General features: G+C 37.6%; 1 protein-coding gene across 11 annotated transcripts in view; it reads right to left on the bottom strand.

Moving 5' to 3' along the window:
- Nucleotides 1-111: 111 nt before the first annotated feature.
- Nucleotides 112-22,330, bottom strand: part of DGLUCY (D-glutamate cyclase) — a 48,644-nt gene continuing 26,425 nt past the window's right edge. For 10 of the 11 annotated variants that reach the window (XM_077180616.1, XM_054634181.2, XM_054634186.2 and 7 more), the window contains 10 exons: nt 21,688-21,886; nt 19,936-20,086; nt 18,387-18,509; nt 16,004-16,195; nt 13,776-14,036; nt 13,215-13,314; nt 11,446-11,594; nt 6,479-6,598; nt 5,534-5,685; nt 112-1,083 (listed from right to left, as the gene is read on the bottom strand). In XM_077180616.1, coding sequence (XP_077036731.1) covers nt 940-1,083; nt 5,534-5,685; nt 6,479-6,598; nt 11,446-11,594; nt 13,215-13,314; nt 13,776-14,036; nt 16,004-16,195; nt 18,387-18,509; nt 19,936-20,086; nt 21,688-21,886 — 1,591 coding nt within the window. In that variant the 3' untranslated portion in view covers nt 112-939. The remainder of the gene's footprint in view (nt 1,084-5,533; nt 5,686-6,478; nt 6,599-11,445; nt 11,595-13,214; nt 13,315-13,775; nt 14,037-16,003; nt 16,196-18,386; nt 18,510-19,935; nt 20,087-21,687; nt 21,887-22,330) is intronic. The other variant, XM_077180623.1, reaches the window with a different exon arrangement.

Genomic DNA, 22,330 nt, shown 5'->3' with positions numbered 1-22,330 from the left:
TCTTATGGGATAGAATTCAATGTTACCTCACTTGGACTTGTCAGGAGCTGAACTTCTACAACAAGAATTCATGCAAAAGATTATTAACATAATGTTGTATTCAATGTAATGTTGTATTCAATGCAAATGTTTATTCATTTAGAATCATACTTAAATTTATAATCATTTTAATAATTATTTTTGTATTCAATTAATTTCCTTGTAACAACAGGACACTCTGAAATGTCTACAACTTTTCTCTATTATCCATAAAGTGGCAAAATATGGAAGTGGCAAATTACTAATATGACAGGGGGTAATGGCACAGCCAACCCTTTACACAGAAGATCTGCAATGCTGCTCTTATTTTCATTAGCTCAGTTAAAATTTTCTCCTTCTCTCCTCACACTTCCACAAACTATCCCCCACCATAAGAACACAGTGCTAGAGGGGGGCTACAGGAAGTGTGCAGTGGAGCTCTCACTACTGTAACACTGCAGTTTGGTTTTGAATCTTCCCTCTCTACTGTAGCTGTTTTCCTCACCACAAGTATTTTTAAAGCCAAGTTGCTATGAGAGTTACTTCCTGTTGCAGTTATGAGGTTAGTAAAACAAGAACAGCAGTGCAATAATATCTCATTGTAATTTTGTGCTTTCTTTGTAAAAGCCAGATCACCTCTTTATTATATAATATCATTTAATATTAATTTTCCATTGTAACATTATAACATTACAAAATTCCATTTTCCATTATAAAATTAAAGAAAGGTAAACCAAGTGGATGATGATATCCTCTTCTTGTTTCACAGCGATGTTGGAAGGATAACAATGAAAGGCTCTGTGTGATCAAGACAGCAGAGATGAAAAGCCATCTTTTTCTGATCTTTTACACCTTGAGAGAGCCTCAAAAATAAGGAAATGACCTGGGAGCAACTCTTCATGTAGAAGTCACTGGGGGCAGTCAGTGCTGTGCTTCCTGCAGCAGCTTTTCAATCATGAGTGAGTGGGTGCTGTAGAAGGGCAGCCCATCCACCTCCATCTCCAGACTGGCAGTTTTGCCACTGCGGACCCCGAGCTGCACAAGTGCTTTCAGAAGCTTTTCCTCCTTGAAAATCAAAGAAACAGAGTATAATTAAAATTCTGAATCAGACAAGGGCAGTCATCAAGATCTTTGTTTTAATTCTGGGAGAGACTGACCATATCCTTAATATTTATTTTGCCATCCACTTGCAAGTACTATCTTGTCCCAAAGAATATGTTTAGCAGCTGGAGCTCAGGAAGTGTCAGATGGTTTATAATCTTGACTGATACTTAACCAATGAATATTATTTTTCTCCACACTGCCTCCAACAGAATATTAGTGTCAATTCAGAAACATAATTTTTTGCTTGGTTTCAAGTTCTATATTGCACAAATCAGAATGTGAGGAACCTCCACCCAAAGTATCTCAAAAATCCATCTGTGGTTTCCCCAGCCAGGCAGCTGGCTGCAGCTGCATTTTTATAGAAAAAGACAGAAGGGAAAGAGGGTGCACCAGGAAAAAAGGGTACAGAGAGCACCTGGATGGGCTGCACACTCACTTTCCTTTCCTGCAACTTCTCTGATCTCTCTGTGCCTTTGGCACTCTCTTGCCTTTTCATTTTTGATTTTATGAGAATTCTGGTTGCTTAGGGAAGGGGTGGGGAGAAAACAACCTCTGAAATTGTGCTTCCATGGCATGCTCTGAACTAGCATATGATTTGTTTAGAACTACAGTTATTTTCTTGCTTAACTAATATAAGCAGATAACAAAGCATGCTCCAAGTTGAACTGTAAAAGTACACAGAGGGAACAAAATCCTTTTTTTGTGAGCTATGGGCCAGTTAGCATTGTGAGATGAAAAGATGGAATAAAATGAGCTCTAAAAAACCACAGGGAACAGTGAAATTTGAAGATCTGGTTTCAAGTGAATGTATGTCTGGCATAAACTGCTCTGCTTTTCATTTGCCATGAAATGGACACAGTAAAACTTCCTATTTTTAGCATTTACTATAGTGAGAATTTATTCCTTGAATTCTGTTAATAAAAGTCTAAGAAAACAAAAAACCTGGTCACTTTTTAGCTTTCCCCATGCCAACCCTGTGATAGGTTCTATAAGACCTTGAAACACTCACCTATCTATCTGTTCCTCTCTTTTCCTTTTCCTTCCTCTTTTCCTCTCTTTCTGTACTAGGAATGCCCTTTCTGAGCCTTGCCTACTGTGCCATTTCCATTTCCATGCAAATTGCTACTGCAACAATCCTACCAGTGTCCTTGACAAAGAGCTCTCTGGATTTTAACACTTCAGATGTGACATTACCACACAATAACCTAGCAGAAGTTCTTTATCTCCTGCACACACATGAATGATGAAAAAAAAAAGTAACGTTAAAATATCTAATTTTCTCTTATCAAATGCTAGCATTTTTTCTAGGAACACTTCTAAACCACAAAGAATACAGTAGCTGTGGATCTGAATTGAGACACAATATGGTTGTATTTTACCTAATGGTAAAATGGCCAAAATATAATCATTTCTGAATGAAGCAAAGCATGCCCTGCATGATCAATTCAGTTTCATTTTGTAACCTGCTCTCTGAATGCACTTTCTAAAGATCTGTCTTTTATTTCCTGGTAAATCATCCTGATTCTTAGCTGCAATAAAATTAAATGAGGCTCTGGTTTTCTACTAAAGGAAAAATATGCATAGTTACATGGTGTCAGCAGTGACACAGCTATTTAAGGAAATTATCTGGATACACTAGTAGCATAAATTTGCTACTTTATAATTAATAAAATTATAAATGCACATCAGTTTATATCATATGAATGATCATATACATACATGCAAATATATACAACTGATCTTTCTGCACAACAGATGTTTCTCTTAGCACTGAGTGTATCTAAAAGGGCAAAGGAGATCTCTCCTGTCACAAAAGAGGCACCTAAATTGGATACACAAAATGTAATCTCTAATATGAATAGTTTGTGCTACATATTTACATATTAGAGCTCTCTGATCTGCTTATATGAGGTAAAAAAGTTTGCTTGCTTAATATTACATAACTATGCCTGATAAACCATAGTCTGCCATAAAATAGCTGTACAGTGCTGCAATTTGACCACAGCTTTCTCTTTACTAAATAATTATGTTGGAAGTGGGGCAACTGGAAAAAATAATCATATTAATAGAAAATATCTCACTAGTTTGTGCTTTACTCAAGGGGGAAAACTTCCTTAGACAAAGCTAATTAAGCACACTAAAAATATGTCACACCTTTATATATTTATAATATAATTCATATTCTTATAGGTCATAATTTAAAAAGAATACTATACAGCTAATATGTTGCCATTAATAAACAGTTCAGTAAAAGAACAAATGCTTGATATATTAACCTGTTTGTGAGATGCAATGAAATGCAGAGTTGACTGTAGGATGTTTAGCATTAGCTACATTTGGATATGTATGAATGAATGAATTTCATTACAGTCACTTTGGTGTAAAAGCACTATGAACATCTGAAAAACCAAGCCAATTCCATAATCAAATTATTAGGTAAGCAAAGGTAAAGGTAAGCAAAGATTGTTTAGGTCCAGTTGTTTCCTGCTCCTGCAGTTCTCAGCACAGAACAAATGCTTTGCAGCATCTCTCACTAAATTGGGTGGAAAGGCTCACCCATGAACTCAGAGCAATCTCAGTTTGCTGCTCAGTGGGAAGGGAGAGCTCTGCAGTTCTGGGGTTTGGCAGTGCAATCCTGACACTGTTTGAACACCAGCCTGAAGGGAAATAATGTTGGTGTTTCAGGGGAAGTCTTCACTTAGTGATTATGACCTACAGCATTCATGGAAGTGCCATTTTTTGAAGAAAAATAGAACACATTATAAGAAAGCTGCCTGGTGCTAAGGGACTCCTTCTAATGTCCTCTTTCCATTTACAATCACAAATACAAACACCGAGATGGGTCTGTGTGGTGTTGCTCTTTATCTCATTAGGGTAATTATTATAGCATTAAATGAAGCTGAATTTTGCAGAAAGTGGCCAGATAAACAGAAATGGTCTGATTTTTTATACTAATGGAGTATGTGAATACTAATGTATTCAATCTTCTGCATTGTTCATTGTTGTGTGATTTATAATTAAAGACATCATATTTTCTCGTCAGACATTTTGTCATTTTCTCTCCTCCACAGAACTGTTTCCATTAATTTTATCTCAACAGATTTTAGAGTTGCACTTTCAGTAGCCCATTATTGGATCATTAATATTCCCAGCTGTATAGCTTAGTAAAACAAAAACAAGGTTTTCCTGTACACAATATAACATTTAATTACAGTATCTCATTACCAGGAATTTTGATCAAAGTCATTTTAGGATGCATTAATTTAAAGGTCAAAAATCAGTAGATGCAACTGGAAAAAACACTGAAAACTGAAAAATAATTAATCTGTTTTATAAAAAAGACTGCTGAAAAGGGGCATATAAGCTTTGTTAAGCTATATGGCTATGCCAAGTGTTGGGATCAGTTTCAGTTTTATGACCTTTAGATGAAAAACTAAGAGAGCAAGAATTAAAAAAAAAAAAAAGTTAGTGGGATCTACTCAAAAATACTTAAAATGTGCTTTGTTGGAATTTCATGCAGAATGTCCCATCATCTCAGGAGAAAAACTTCTTTGTTTTGGGCAGTAGCTATGGTAGATGGATTGCATTTTGCTTAGCATTCTTGGACATCACACAGTTAATGGGTTTGTCCAAATCTCTGCTAATAAAGCTGAATCTTGAAATCTTGAAGCTCCTAATTTATTGCAAAGTTGTGGAACAAATCTTATTTAATCATTAGGGGTGTCTGTATGTGTATAGACAGATTTTTTTTTAACCACTGTCAAGTTAAAAATAGAGGCACGTGCTTCACAGGATGAGCACAGATCAGAGTCATTTCTCACCCCTCTCAGTTATTTTACTTTTTCTCAGTCTGAAACCTTTGCAGTCCCAGAATATCACACTGTACAGAGCTGCATTAGTCAAAACACATTTAAAAATATTCATGTACAAGTTTTTCTCCAATTTAGAAACATTAAAAACTAATTGTAGAAAGGCTCCAGCAAACTAGAAAAGGGGGAAGGTACAACGATCAGAAGTATGGAGTGGCTACTGCATAAGAACTGTGGCTTTTGATTTTGGAAGCAGACATCTAAAGGACACTACAACAGAGGGTTATAAAATCGTGAAGTGATACTAAGGAAGCAAACAGGGAATTTTAATCACTGTATCTCTTGCATTGCCCATAAAATTGTAGCACTGTCTTCTGCTTGAAGCTACAAGACACGAACACATTCATACTGCAGGATTTTTATTTGCAATCTGTCTCCTTTGTGCAAAACAGTCTAAGCACAGTGAGGCTGCTCCTTCCCAAGGAATCCCCAGAAGCACCCAAAGACCCTGTGAAGGTGAGGCACTGAGCCAGCCCAGGCAGATTCAGCAGCTGCTGTCCACCTCCCTCTCCCTGTCCCAGCAGCCCCAGCCCAGGAGGTACCTTGGGGACGGAGGGCAGCGCTGGCAGCCAGGGCCGCTGGCTCGGGGTGCGCGGGTGGCCGAGGGCGCGGCGCAGGTACCGCTCGTGGGTGTCACAGCAGCGCAGCACGTGCAGGGCACAGGCAATGGCATAGCCACCCCAGTTAGAGACACCTGCAAGAGGGACACTGGGAAACCAACCTGCACAGACTGCCTGCTGAGTGCCCAGAGTGTGCCAGAGACACCTGGGTTAGAACAGAGAAAGCTGAGCCCAAGGACAATTCAGAGCATCCAGTCAGAAGCTGGTCCGTGCTGACCATCCCTCTCTCACTGTGAATTTTATTTCATGCTGGTGTAAAACAGAATTTTAACTATAACATTCAACTTTTGAACATCAAGAACATACATTTGTCCTTGAGTGATTATTGAAAGAACTTATCTCTTTGTAAAGGGGCCATATGGCTAATTTATGCCTGATAGAGGCATACTCTAAACAGAAGTTTATAAATTATACTGAAAATTTGTATATGCACAGACATTTTAATTCCCACACAGATAATTTCTGCAGTCTTCCTTATTTATATTTGTTATTGAGTAACCTGGTCTAGTGAAAGGTTTCCTGCCCACGGCAAGGGGAGTAGGAACTGGATGATCTTCAAGGTCCTTTCCAACCCAAACCATTCTAGGATTCCATGGTTCTATGATTTTATATAATGTGTGATTTTTCAAAAATATGCAGGATTTTCCCAACTATTTCCAATTAAGTGCACTTTGTTCATGGAACATTCTCAATTTTCAGTCAGTTCTTCTGAAGCAACATGTGCTTAACTCTTCAGAAAATGTCCATAATACAGAGATAGATCCTCGGTTTGCTGAGGATGAATTGGAAAGGGCCAATAAAAATTACTTGGAAAGACAAATGTTTCCTTGTCAGTTCCATTCTCAAATATCACCAAAAATCCCTTACCAGCTACAATAGTGAAATCAGCTTCAACATCACAAGCTATAATATCTCCATTCTTTATGTACTTCTTCACAGCATCTTTTACTTTGCCCATTCCTAGTTCATTTCCTCCATCTCCAACACCTTTATAAAAGGGAAAAAGACAAAATTAGTATGAACACAGCATATAACTGACAATCCCTTTAGAAAACATCCAGTTCCTTCCCCACAGTTGCTGTGATAGTTCATAGCTCCATATGAGATGGTTTATCCTTTTTCATCCACAGCACCTAAAACCAGAAGACTGTGAATGAAATAGCTGAAAGAATCATCTATTACATGCCAGCCTCAAAGTTTATCATGCAATGTACACTGTACATTGTGTGCATGCAAAAGAAATCACAGTTATCAAGTGGTTGTGAACTGCAGACAGAATCAAGACAGTGAACTTTGCTTATGGAAGGCCTTATATGAGTGTTCTGTATAATGTGTTATCACAAGTACATCAGTACAAATAAAGAAAGAAAATAGAAAATTAAACCCAAATCAAGCTGAGAAACCAGCCAACAATTATATGATAAAGCAAGCATAGAAAACCTTGGCTTGTTGCAAGCTTTAATTAGAAAAAACCAGAATATAAATAACAATTATTGCAGAAAGACAAGCAAAAATATACATAAGGATTTGGGCAGAAGCAGGCCTGACTGCACTGCCCACCTGTTTGATACAGATCCCTAACATGCTGCAGCACACAAAGAGCCCAGTTCCATATACTATTACTATTTTCATTTTCCACGGTCACTTACCAAAAAAATAGCTAGTCTTTATTTATTTTAATTTTCTTATATACTGATGTGGGACCTTGATTTTTGTTGCACAAATATAAATACTGTATATTTGTCTTACTGCTTTTAGTGAAATCAGTGGGATCTGTGCCAATTCAGGAAAATTCTAGGCAACCTGATATTCAGGACATAAAGATGTCATTTAGATACCTGGAGATGAGGGTAACATATAAACTAGCAGTTCACATAAAAGCTGGATAGTACCTCTAGTCTCTTACCAATATATTAAAAAACATACTAAAATTATTTATTATTTAGAATTATTAATAAATTATTATTACTATTGAGTTGGAAATTCAAATTTCTCTGTCATCTGTGAGTCTGAATGGCATCTTTTTCAATTTGAAGATTTTACAGAAAAATCCCTGACCATGTCTGTGAAACAGAACAGTGAAGAGCTCCAAGTCCTCACTGCAATGTATCAGATTTGAATTTGAAATGTGACTGTGCTCTAATGCATAGTATGTGTTATAGCAGAGAAATTACAATATTTATCATTTACACTTCAAGGCCTGAAAACTGGTAAATTTAACACTTTTAGTAACTGCATAAATATCTCATGTGTCTGTAGCAAATTTCTTCTTTAAGTGAAATGTAAAGTTATTTCTCAGCAGCAATTTTTATTTGATTCCTTAAGTCTATCCAGTCAAGCAGGGCGTAACTGAGTGACACATAGCTTACATAAAAGGATTTGCCATGGAACAGCTACTCTTTTTTGTCTGCTTTAATAATCTGCTCACATTTATTTCACCATTGGGAGTTAATGGTGCTTTCAAAAATCTCTTTATTGGTAGTACTTTTCAAACAGGTATTGATATAATCCTGGTGCTTCTATCCTCATATAGAAATAGGGAAGCTCTACTACTTTGTAAGAATCATACACAATGTTCTGCATTTTCTTATACTCAAAATGAAAATTCTTGCTCTTAATATTCTTTAAGAGGGCTGAGATCAATTCTTGTCCCATGAAAATAACCAACAGTTTATTTAACTGAAATATATTGCTCCATTGCTCAGGGCTTTTTCTATCAGCCCTGCTTTGCTTTTCCTGCCTTTGTGGGAGCCCTGTCACCAGGATGGCTGCACAATGAGTAGATCTATTGCTGTGGATGGATCCCATTTGTGTGACACTGCAAGGAAAAGAACACCCCACTGAAAAGTCTCCTCTCCCATCTGTTTTCTTCTTCCTCCACACATTGCCAGAGAACTGTACTGTAGAACTCCAGGGTGAAATTCACCTGTGCAACACAGCCATCCATACATGAGCCAGCTTTGCTGCTTTTAAAGTCAGCAGAAAGAAACACTCCCTTCACACATTCAGTTCATCTCACCCCAAGGCAGACATCTCAAATATAGATGTCTGAAAATAGGCAAGATGAGTCCTCTTCTAAAGGCCCAATTTCTTTCCAGGCAAAGGAAAAATAGTTCTGCTGGATCTTCCATGCAAGTTCCCACTGACTACATTGTTTTCTGAAACTACATTCATGAAATATGCAGGAGATATGAGTCTTCTGTGCTAAAAATCTTTTGTATGAAAGGAAAATTGTGACCCCATTTTTTCATGAAGTACTTTGGAAGGCTTTTAGTTAGCTCCTATATAAATAGCATATAGCTATGTCAGTTGTATGACAGCTGAAAAAAATATTATGTGGTTCCAGCAACATTTCTTAATCTTTTCTTTCAAACTTATGTGGAAAATGAGTCCCTTCCAAACTCAGCCTTTCATGCCTTCTTACCCTGTGAATTCCTCGAGGCTGCTCCTCACTCCCTGAGTTTTTAGGATGTCAGACCCATACAATTCAGGCATTGCTCATGCTTTGTCTGTGGTCAAACTACCAGATCAGATTTTTTTTAAAAAAAACACACAGATCTTGTTTTAAATGCAACACTTGACAGCAATTAATCAGCATGTAACAAATGTTCTAACATTTCCCCTCTCCACCTACTGACACAGTGCTTCTTGCCACAGAGCACACTATAAAAAGAATTTCTGTAGGTTGAAAACTTGATCTTTCTGGTATTCTAGCCTATAAGGTTATTCAAGTGCTCCACCCTAATTCTGTACAATATTTGCATTTATTCTGGAACTAGTCATATGCCCCCAAATTCCTACTGACCACAAAGAAAGTTGAAGACAGCCCCACCAGAAAAAAAAATTATCCTCATCAGTAGCAACACATTGCTATCAGTAATGGGAGACAAAACACAAAGGCCACAGTGACCAAGTTAAACTACACTTGGCAGAAAGACATTGAAAAACCCAACATCCAACCCAAGAAATTGTTACCCAATTAAAACAACAGACACAAAAAACTAATGTGATAAGCAAAACCAAGAAATGTTAACTGGATAACAGACAATGTAAGAAAAAATTACATTGCTTTCTTACAGACACCCAGATAGTTCTTCAGAGCAGAATATCCACTTACACAAATGCCATGGGAGAACAGAGCAGATCCCTTCATTGTCCTTTAAAGCCTCTGACTTGTTAAACCCTTTTCTATGCAGAAATCTCTTTAGACAAAGTTCACAGCACTGAGACATAGTGAATCTGAATAACTGCTTTTCTTCTTTTCCATAAGCCTGTGGTATTTTTTATTAATGACATTTCATAGTATATTTGAATATTTAGAGAATTTTTGAAACAAACTGCATTCTGCTGAACAGATTCAAATTCTCAGCTGGCAGAACATTCTAAACTCCAGTAAATGAATAATATACTTTGAGCTGCTGTGGGAGATATTTGAAGAGATTAGGGTATTTTTACTAAAGAAATCAGGTTGTGATGTTATGTAAGTAGCTGAAGAGATCAAATTCTTTTATCAACAACCTAAAATCAGGGACAGGAGTTGAAACTAACAGCAGCAGATGAAGCTCTGAGGCAATTGCTAGACATCTTTACAAAACAGAACTTTTCCTATAATACTTATTCAGTCAATCTTTGTCCTCTGTTGAGACTGCCAAGACAGTGCCATCTAGAGTGCTTCCTTTTGAATGTTGGAAGGTACATCTTATGAAGAGGAAAAAACCCTGAATTAAATCTAAATACAAAGTATTGCAAATTTTACAATAATAACACGTATCAGTGAAGTCCTCTGCTACACAGCTTTTAAACGATACCAATAGAGTGAAATCAGACTCTGCATTATCTCTGCAGAAGCTCTCTAAGTCCTGTGGAAACATTTGAAAAACAGCAAAACAGAGAAGCCAAAGTTCCCATGCTTTTGGTAATACTTGGGAGTCAGTCCACAGCACTGTAAGAAGAAAAAAAGCTAAATCAGCAGATATGTTCTGAAGTGACAGAAATCAGTCTGGCATGGGTACTTATTTCTAATTTGATTTTAATATTTACAGAGATTATATATCTCCAAAACTCTCATTTGGGCCACACATGGTAGCAGGAAGCATTTGATTGTACAAGGATATTGTACTATGGTCTATGGTATATTTTTCCAAACCAGATATAAATAAGTTTTCAAGAAAAAAAAGTTTGTTGCCTAAAGAGAAGAGCAGAATGTTGACCAAAGCATTCTCATTCTAAGTATTAGCAAAGGCCAGTGTTATTTTGGTGGGAAGGACAAAGCATTCCTTTCAAGATTCTTACTGTATTCATGGATTTTGTTGGAGAAGGCACTATTTTAATAGATGCAAATATGTAATCCCTGCTTAAAGGAATGTACTGTTAAAGACAATATAAACAAAGACTCTATCCAGACTGCTGTTTTAACTTGGGTGCAACAATCATAAAACCAATCTTTAAAAAAGAATGTTACCATCCAACAACCATTTATGTTCTATGTTGCCTTCAACTCAAAAAATACAGAATAATGTCACTATCAAAAACTGCACTTAGAGTGTATGTACATAGACTTCTGTATAGGTAATACATCTGGGCTTGCTTTTTTTTTCTTTTTTGTCCTTAAAAAACTTTGAAATAAAATCCTTTTTTTTTCTGGCTGTGAGAATCCTTCAATAGAAACCTGTAATTTTTCTCCAGCAACAGTGTCTTCAAATCCAGTCCCAACAAACAGCTGTAGCCTGAAAGCAGCCACTCAGCACCTGCCTCCTGCTCCTCTTCAATACCAGTGGCAGTTCCTGCTCTGTGCTTCTCTTGCTTCTGAGAACATCACACAAACTCACACTTACCTGTTGTTGTGATTCCTGGAATGGTTTGTGCAGCTAAAAATAGTTCATCTATGGGATCCACGAGATGTTTAATGTTAACTTTCCTGGCATTGTAATAATTGCCATCAGCAGCCATCCCAGCACGCTCTATTGCTACCAGGTGATCAAATCTGGTTAGAGGTGAGTGAAAAAACAGAGGGAAGAAGTCAAAGCTGTGATTTTCACATGACAAATACTTCTGTTGGCTGCTTGTGCTGCTTGTGCTTGGTTCTACTTTTTGACCATCTGGGATTCAAGGTAAAACTTGGACACTGTTTTGTTATTTCTGAATGTAGTTGTCTATGTGTTTTTTCCCCAAAGGTTAATTTAGGGTTTTTTAAATAGCTTTGCTGCAGCTCCCCCAAACCACATTTGCTACCAAGAAATTGAGAAGTTCCTGCAATCCTCCTAGCCAGCAATTCTTTGGGTCAGCCATCTGGCCTGGCTCTGTTTCACATTAAAGCAGACAGTATCTTCTACAATATTAGTCTCTGTAAGTGCATTCAAAGAAAGCAAAAAAGTGGAAAATTAATGATCATCTAAATCCTTATTAGTGCAAATATATTCTCTGCTTAAAGTACATTTCTTGGCAAATATTCATCTGTTTCTAGTTAGGCAATGTTTGAGTCTTTAGATTTGGAGGATTTATTTTAAGTCCATGGCTGTTTTGGTGGTTATGAAAGTAGACAGATGTACTGCAGCTGTCCTACATTTTAAGAAGAACTATAGTACTCAGTTCTGCCACTGTATGTTAGAATTAAGTTATTTTCCTTCTGTTTCTCTGATTTTACTGTTAAGAGGTTACTAATTCTGCTGAATTACTTAATGTTCTTGTGGGTGGGTATCTACAGGGATTCCAGAGACCTTTAGCAGGTAACTTGTATACTTAAAAAAAATACTTACTTCAGCCTTTTGGGACTAAGGGACCAATTTAAATATAATATGCCTGTACTTTATTTAAGCTTAGCTATAAAAGACATTTTTAAAACAACACATGAAAAATAAAGACAGTATCATGCATACTGTCATAGTACCCACTAACCTGTGGAAAGAGATGGGAATTCAATAAGTTAATGAAGCAAATACCAGGGTGAAAGACCTTTTCATTAAAGAATGCAAACTGAGGGCAACTATATTAAAGTACTTTACAAGGAAAGATCAATAAAAATGAGCAATGTAAACCTACTTCAAGGACATATAAGTTGCATGCTAATGAAATGATCATGCAGCTACTTGGCAAATTCTCCAGTGCATTTACCCTAATCACACCATTACAAACACATGACATTTTATTAAGTCAGATCAGATTCCCTAGCTGTCAGACTAGAGCTAAAGCTCTAGAAAATGCACACATTCCACAGCACTTTCCTTAGCTCTTTCACTGACTTTGATATAATAATTTTTGATCTTCTCACTGATTTAAAAAATGGTAAAATAATATATAGTGTGTGCATATATATTTATTAATAACAGCTGAAAATATTTTAGAAACTTTCTGAAAGAAAAGAACTATTGATATATGAAGAATTGTTTATTTTTTGTACTCCAGAAGTGCATAATTGCAGAGTAATGTGGAATTCTGTACTCAGTGTATGCTCCAATAACAGTGTTTGGATTCAAAGTTTGTTCTGTGCAGTCGGTCTTAAGGATTTACTTGCAGCCATTGTGCCTTCTTAGCCCATGGTCCTTATTTTTATTATAATTTTGCATAGTAGAGGCGTGACCCATTCTCAAAAACTGAATGCACATACCTAGGTCTTCCAGGATTCCCATTCTCACACAAAAACTTCAAAGCTGAATTGGCATTTTCCTTTTGATAACTCAGTAGAGGGATGGGCTTCTTCAGGATTCCTACAGCAAAGCAAAATGAAATTCAGATACTACATATTTTTTTAACGTATCTTTGAGCAACTTAAAAAAAAAAAGGAAAGCAAAATTGCTAGAATAGTAAGAATTCAAGATCTTTACACAGTTCTTGATGAGCTCCCTATATCCTTACTTTAATTTAAACTTGTTTAGATGTAAATGCTGTTAAATGGGACCTTGAAGTAGAAAAGAGGTTTACAAGAATAAGAACAGACATCCTCTATTTATCACATCCAGAATCAGTAGTCAGCTTTGTACACATTAACTTGATGCCAGCTAGGTTAACAAAATGTCCTCATAGCAATGATGAGCAGAGCTTAGAGGATGAATTCTGATTCATTCTCTGGGGGAAAAAAAAGTGTCCTGGACTAAGTGACAGATTAAAACTGAATCAAACCTTGGCTGAGATTAGCAAGATCAAAAACTGAAAAACCTCTGTCTCTTACCTAGCTGAACAGCTTCTTCGATAATCTTTTTATTCAGCTCCATGGCTCTGTGGTCGGTAACTATGGCAACCCGTTTCTGCAGGGCCTGCAGCATGGCAGCGATGGCGAGGGCCCCCGGGGGCCCGTCGTTCTCCTCGGGGGGCTGCTGGCTGTAGTGCGTGGGGAACCCCGTGCTCAGCAGCACCGAGCCCGCCGCGGACATGGCCAGGCAGGCCCCCAGCAGCTCTCCCGGCCGCCGCAGGTGCCCGATTCCCCGCTCGCCTGCACAGGAGGGTGTAAAGAGAGCACTGCACTTCAACGGGTCACTCTCCTTTTGAAGTTGCCCTCTGGGTGAAAGTACGTACTTTAGTGACATAAAATGGGTTAAAAAAGTAAAAGAGAGAAGCCTCTGGTCAAGGCAGGAATTGGGGTAATTTCCTCAGGAAACCTAAGAGATCTAGGATATGAGTAATGAAGATAATGGGCCGTGCTTCCAGGTTAAGAATGTCAGCTTTTGAAAATTATTATACCTAGCTTTTCTAGGTATAAGTGTACATAGCTTTTTCTGAGAGCTTATTGCATATTGTTTCCTTTCCTTAGGCCCTCTGTTTTCCTTTGACAGTCCTGCTAGATCATATTTAGCTACTGAAGCTGGATTGCAACTCAAGCATCCCATCCCTTACAGAAGTTCTGATGCAGACTTCAGATGTATGAACTGATCCTTTGTCTCTATTTAACTCTGTCCCCTTCGGGAAGAGCTAATTCCCAAATCAATTGCACTTAATGAAATTATTAACCTCAGAAGTGAGGTTTCAGAGACATTGTAGGTTTCCTGGGGACTTCATAAACTCAGTTAATACAGTGGTATCCAGGTGACTACTAGAAGTTCTTGTAACACTTCATGGAGCAGAGAACCACATTATCAGACCTTGAGAAATAGGTGAATATTAACAGAAGTCTCTTCTCATGGGTCAGTCCCTAAATAGGGAACACTATTATCTGGGTATGGCTTTCACTGTTCTAACACTTCCTACCCCATGTTCCTTCCTTGCTAGTACTCAGGAAAACCATGAGTACCAGCATGATGGGCTTATAGAGGTAAGCCTTCACTGGTATTTTCCAGTCTCCTCACAGATTCATCCTTCTTGCTCCCCTGACCCCCACATTTCCCTCTTTTTGTCCTCGATTTCCCCTTTAGCATTTCTCCTTCTGTTTCTCCTAAATAACACACAGGCAATACACAGATAATGTGACAGAGAAAAAAGTTCAGAAAACTTAAAGTTAACATAAGCAGAATACAAGTCTCTGTGAAGTGGGGTATATTAACTGAGACAAAGTACTGTACTCTCCCTTAGCAATAAAATGAGCTAACTTTTAAGTTAGGAACTGTATTTCTGCAGAGCATGGCATCATGCCAAGCCAGCTCCAGAGAGTGGGAAAGGAGAGGCCTTGTGAGTAAAAATAAACAGACCCAAATGTATGCACACAGCCCAAACCCAGAGCTTGGGAGTACTGGGTGTAAGCTGTTTTCCACTACTGCCTACAGAGGATTTCAGAAAATTTATGGCACACTGAGCTCAGACTTTACAGCAGCCAGAGGGGACTAGCTCAGTGTGTATTTTAGGAATGGTTGCACTACTCAGTGTGCCTTTACTTCCCTCCCTTCCTTGCACACACAGACAGCCCCGCCACTCAACCTTCTGTGGTGACCTGGTCACTTTGGTCCATCATACAACACCTCAATGATGGATATGTCAGCAGAAATTAATATAATTCCACTGTCAGAGAGTGGTGTCTGAAAAACACATGCAACTACTGGAATTCTCTGGTAGGAGCACAGTAGGCATGAATATATGTAAAGAAATGTGCTATTTACTCCACAGGGAACACCCATGTAGCTGTTACCAGCAAGCTGAGGCACTCTGTACTTCACATACCAATTTCAGTTTTGCTCAGTTCTTATTCCCTGTGGACTCTCCAGCCTGCTTCTGTGTACTTTGGGAGCATACAGTCATCAAGATCCGACACTCCATTGTCCACAATGGATTAATTTGGCCAGACTCTGATATTAACTACAGTAACAGAAAATATAAGACCTAGTTATATAAACTCACTGTATTCCATAAAGAATTCTTAAAATCCTCTTTAGATTCTTACTGTGTTCTTGAATTTAAAATATCTAAAAAGGCCAGATAGGTGGTATCTACCCCATATCAAACTCATTAAAGGGAGACAGGTTATGTTTATACCTGGATCTATTCCAATGAGGGTCTCTAGAGTATTTATCTTTTGGGCTGCTTCTGCTGACACAATGCTGAAATGCAGAGGATCTCGAGAGATGCAGTGGACCTGTGGGGCTTCTCCTGAGGATCTGACATTTCCTTTCTCTAGGTCGGTAATGAACGTGCAGTCAGGAGAATTGGTAAAAGCCAACGGAGCTCCTAAAATGAATGAAAAACTTCAGTTAAATGTTATTATTGCAATGTAACAAATTATAGGCATGATAAAATTTCAAAAAGACACTTAATGTAACAACAGAGTCCCTGCCTGATGACACTTACAAAAACAGGTTATATTTTAAGTAACATTGGAGCAATTAATACACTTTGAGAAAGAAATGTACACATGTACATCTGAAATTTTTTTCACTTTTAAAAAGCTCATGTGGGTTGAGATCAGTTTTTTCCACAATGTCCTCTTTGGTCTAAACTTGAAGCAACCTAAGAATGGAACTCTGGTACCCTTCCAAAAGGTCTGTTGTGATGGCATTTGTTTTCCAAGTCACCATGACCTGTGATGGGGCCCTGGTCTCCTGGAGTTGGCTGAACACCTGCCTGCCCATGGGAAGCAGTGAATTAATTCCCTATTTTGCTCTCTTTGCATGCATGGTTTTTGCTTCCCCTACAAAACTGTCTTTATCTCAATGCATGAGTTTTCTAGTTCTTACTTTTCCAATTCTCCCCCTGATCCATGTCTGGGGTTACACCATGGCAATTTAAACTGGCAAGGAGCAATGACAAAAGTGGACCAGTAAGCATTAGCAAAGGAAATACGAGTAGCCTCTAAAACCCTGGAGAAAAATAAGCTTCTTTAGACCTGACATAGCATAGTACCTTCCTAAACTGAAAATATTTCCTGTCTTTATACTGGCTCCAAAAGTCTGAATCTAGGTAACACTTGACTTGGCAAAATTGGTACATTGTTAGGTAAATCATAACTGGTAGACTTAAACAAGCAAAACTTTCTTTGTTAGGAGGGTGAAAGTGGAGAAGATGTTTCTTTACTAAGTACATATGTGCTTGGCTGGAGCTACATCTGTTGGGACTCTATGGCCAGCAGTTTAAAGCACCTGGGGAACATGGTTGTTGAAGTTTACTCTACCTCACCAAACACTGTGAGCAGACAGTTTTTTGTGACCAGGTAGCAGATTCATCTAAAGTATGGGTAAAGGTGGTGTGGCAGATTTTAAATGTCCTAGCTGAGAAAGTAGCACAGCAAGATAAAATCTATCCAAAAATTTCCTGGAATGTACTAATGACAATTGGTTTTAATATAGAAAATGGAGAAATAAACGAAAGTGAAAAGTCTGTGGCAGGCAAGGGCAGGATAGACAGCCACATGTGCAACAGATAGGAGAGACATGGGCAAATTTTTTCTCTCTTTTCCCTACAACAAGGATGCATAAGGAAGATGAATAGGTTTGCTGAAGAACCCAGGAAAGAGTAGGATTTTCAGCATGAATTTGGGACTGGAAAAAAGAGATTGTATGTAAGAAAGAGCAAGAAGACTCTTCTTAGAGCTGAACATATTAGGGCAGGTGTTGGGAGAAGTTCAGATAAATATCTATAAGAAACCACAAGGATTCTTGCAGGGAGAGAAGGACAAAGCAGAGTACCTCCCAGGGTTCTCCCAAATACATTGCCTATGATTTTTAAGCTTCTTTACGGCATTTCATTTCACACTAGTGGCTTAGAGAAGTGTTTAATACTGTTAGTATGGTTTTGTTGCATTTTCTTGCCCTTGGTGCTCATACATGCATAAATGACTGCACACAGTGCAGAAAAACTGTACAGAAAAAAAAGTTTCACTTATGTAAAATGTGTCACATTTACTTAATTTTGGAGAAAACTAAAAGCTCAACATTCTCCATGAGATGCTTCAGAACCCTTTTCCACGTCAATCAATTTGCTTGCTCTTGACAACATTTTGGAAAGATTTCTGGCTTCTCTCTTTTTATTCCTTCTTTTTATTTTTTTCTTTTTTCTTTACTATTGCTTTACTTAAATGTAGTACAAAATAATATTTTAAAAGGAAGAAGCTTAAAAATTAATGCCTTTAAACTTCTTGTTTTTTATAATGCTAAAAAAGATGTTCTGATGCTGCCAGAACTGTAGATTTAAACATTTAAAATACACAAAAGTGATGAAATTTCTGTAGGAATTTTCTTTAAAGTAGACCTGTATTTCACAACAAAAACTCTCCTGCCAAAGGTTTTTTGTTGTTTGGGGTGTTTTTTATCTTCCCCTAAAATCAAGACTTCTAATCAGCCAATTGAGTATCCTTTTTAAAAAGAGAGAGAGAGAGAGAAGAGATTGAGGAATAATTTAAAGAGAGTCTCCCAGCAGCACATACGGCTGTTGATAATTGCTTCTACTCCTGTTACTCCTGAGGCCCAAAACACTGGAACATCACCAGGGTGAAGGTGAACTGGATCTCCATAGTCTGGTTTAGAAAGATCTTGTATTCCCAGCAGACCTGGAATTGATCAAAAATGAAATCATGAGCGATTCTAATTAAGCAGTAACATAGCAAAGCTGGGGGGTGGACCCCAAACATCATTCAATGACACTGAGTTGAGAGTTCAAGAGTGTCAAGTCCCCCTAAAGTGGAGCATTTAGTTTGCCTTTGAATGCACATCCTCAGAGACTGAGCTGACTTGATTTCCCTTTTTTTGTACTTGATAACACCAGTAAGAATGTATTTACCTTATTTCTGCAACAAAATGCAGTTTAGGCATCTATGCTGAGTTTCCAAGATAATATAAATCTTCTGGTTCAACAGAAGAACTCTATTCATAGCACTGGCAAACAAGAATAAATTATTTCAATGCAAAATGAGTTCTTTCTAGAACACATTTTCTACTGTGTTAACTTCCTACATTCTTTTGCTAGAGAAATGATCAATCTCTCTTTTCCTCTCTGTCTTAGATAAATACATCTCACTCTTAGCTGCCTTTCATTAAATTGTCTTTTGCTTTATTCTAACACCTACTTGTAATAATCTGGGTCATTCTAAACACTTGCTATCTTCCCTTGGTTTTAAATTCTTCAGATGCTTTAACATACCACTCTCTTTTCTGAAATTAGTTTATATAATCTGTATATATGTTAATTTACTGTTTTGTAATGACTTATTACTAGTTTGTCAGGCTTAGGTACTCAGATTTGTTACTCAAGTACATTACTAGAGTGTTGTGTTAACCAATGACATCTCCTTCCATGGCCTGCAGTGTGATCCTTCTGTGTGTGTAGCCAATGATTACCAAACTTCTGACAGCAGGGGGGAAATTATTGCAATCTATCTTCATATTACAGGTGTTTGTTTGGTTTTGTTCTTTTTCAAACAGCCTCCTCTCTTAACTTTTTCATTTTTGTTCAAACTAGATTTAAAAAAACATCTTGTCATCTTTCTATTCATTTTGTCTTAAGTGTTTTGCTCATTGTATGCTATTTCAGTATTTTTTAAAATAATGCAGTATTTACTTTCACATTCAACCACTAAGACACAAGATGCCTCCACACATACTTCTCCCCATGCTGTCAGTCATTGCTATCCTGTCACTGGAATCTCTGACAACAAGAAAGTATTCACATATAAATGAAACTGCACACATTTCAGAAAAATGTGATTATACTTCTTACCAAAACCAGCCCTGCCAGATAACTTAACTACATCTGACAACTACCTTTTATCTAAGAAATCTGTGTGTTCAGCTCACTCAAAACCTTCTTTTTTCTTTTTTTCTTTCTTCCTTTTTCCTTTTATATTCAGGTTTGTGACCATTAGAAAGAATTAAAACAGATTAAGTGGTGCAGGTATTTCAGTCCTACCACTTCCCATGCTTTCCCCCTCACTTGTATAAAGTCAGGTGCATGCAGAATGAGAAATGAAAAGCACTGACCAGGGTCACCTATGTGAATTGGTGCTCCATGGGCTTCTTTTAATCCAGATGTTGCTAGCACAGCTGCTCCCAACTTGCTTTCAGGAATGGGTCTCATTGTGACTACTAAGTTGCAGTGAAACATAGAAATGCTGTTGCAAGGCACAGATGTCTGGCAGTTCAAAAGAATCCAGTGTTAGCAGGAATATTGAACAATGCTTTTAAAATGTCAGAATAAATAAAACTAAATCTTTGTGCTGCACTTGAGTTTAGAAAGACTGCATTCTAACACTCATTTTAAATCCTTTTGAAAAAAAATTCTTGGGATAAAGTATTTTTTTCCTTTAAGATTCCATCATTTAGCTGCATCATATAGATCACTAAAATTTTCAACTTAATGCATTCCTTGTTTTGATGCACACAACAAGATGAGCTCAGTATGTTGAATATTAGCTGAGAACAATGGTGTCCCCCCTACAGAAGGTGAAAAAGCTACTAGAAAATTATGGCACACCTACAAATCTACTTAGTCTGACTCTACCCTCTGCAGTTGAATACAGAGCCCAGTAACATGGCAGGGTCAGCAACTGCTGATGGCAGTACCCTCTTGTACAGAAACTGCATGACAGTTCCATACATACAAATAGTTCATGCCTCTACAAAGGCTCTGTGGAATTCATCATCCTCACCAACTGGGAGGCTGAGGCACCTTTTCTATTTAGAAGGCAAGCAGGTCAGCTTTTTAGGAAAAAATGTCAGATTTCTGAGTTGCAGTTGAACATAAACAAGACATCCAGAGAGCTGGAGCTGTCGACAAAACATTCATTTAAAGCCTTTATAATGATAATAATAATCACACCTGTCACTGAAGAAACAGTGTGCAGTTCTTCACAGCATTAATGTGCTATAAACTATAAAATATTCCTAATTCTGAAATTCTAGAAGCAGATACATAGTTGTATTTTTTTTTCTTTAAGCTTGGTAGAAAGACTCACATATGAGATATGCTTGCACTTTTGTTTTGACCAGGAGCATAGCATAGATTGTGTACTGATAACACTGAAAATAACAATAACCTTTCTCCAGTAGCACAGCATCTGAACTAAATGAAAAAGGCATGCAGATGCATACTTCAATGTTCTTAGTATTAAAGGGTTTATTTACTGGAGACAGAATTATTCTAAGTCTTCTGTTACCATTAAAATGTATACCACAAACTTTTTGAGCACAGTCATAATTTTCAGTACTATGGTAGACACCTCAAGTCTTTGGGAACATCTTGTGGCCCAGAGGCCTGGGTGTGTAGTAAATGTGCAGTTTAAAGGCTCTACTGTCACAGGAAAAATCCAGAATGTGGCTGTCACACAAAAGAAACCACAATTGTCATGGTTTATAAAATGAATACTCCAACTGCAAACAGGAGCTGGTATGGAGAGCGGGACACCCCTAAAGACATGGTCAGAACAGTGCATGGATCACTGGGTGAAACAGAGAGAGCAAACCAGAACAGAATCCACATGAAATGGCTGCCACAGGAAACAGGGAAAGCTTTGTCATGAAAAATGAATAAAAAAGGAGATTGGCCTTACACTGAACTGAGGCTGGGAATGTTTTACCCTGTATTTTCAGCACTAGCACATGCCTTAAGTTACTGTGTAGGTAGAGAAAAAAAGTTCTGATTTGAACAATAGGTATATGCACCTAATCTGAATATGGGCAAAACTCACAGGCAAAATTGCAACAAAGATTATGTGTGTGTGTGCATATACTTACTTTGTACATGCTTGCATTACATTTTTGCTCAATGTTTCTGATAGGAATGCCAGCTTTTAGGATTGCTTTTTCAGAAGAGAAGCTGCAGCCTAAATAAAAAGTCACCATGTCCTTGAGTTGTTCAGAATACTCCTTAAGGCTTTTCAGTGATCCAGTACAAGCTCCATGCTCATATTTTCTGTACTGTAGGCAGTCAGGTCTAGTGAAATAAGAAGTTATCACAGCTTTGTCACATTTTTTAAAAACGAGGTGAATTGGTTGAATTGACATAAACCCAGTGTGAAACCACACAATACAGCCAGCTTTATCCATTTTGTTCTTTCTGACTAATAACGAAAGAAACACAGGCAAAACCCCCAGAACATCTTATTCTGCATAAAACCAAGCTGACAGACAGAATGTTAGAGTTTGAGATTTTTTAGGTTTTATAGGTAAAGGCCCCTTATGCATATCTTGTCTCAGGCTTTCAAAAATTAGGGAGCTGGTTTAAACTTGTTTTTAGTGTTTACCATAGGAGTACATATTTCAAATTTCAGAGACTCTACAAGTATCATGCAGACACCATGACCATGTTTCTAGTAAATAAAACAAATATAAAACCCTATTATTGAATTCTGCAGGCTCAGACTGCAAAATATTTTAA

Source organism: Agelaius phoeniceus, chromosome 6, assembly GCF_051311805.1.
Source record: "Agelaius phoeniceus isolate bAgePho1 chromosome 6, bAgePho1.hap1, whole genome shotgun sequence".
Classification (NCBI taxonomy): Eukaryota; Metazoa; Chordata; class Aves; order Passeriformes; family Icteridae; genus Agelaius; species Agelaius phoeniceus.
The sequence above is the reverse complement of the archived record's forward strand: the minus strand, read 5'-3'. Positions and strand labels throughout refer to the sequence as shown.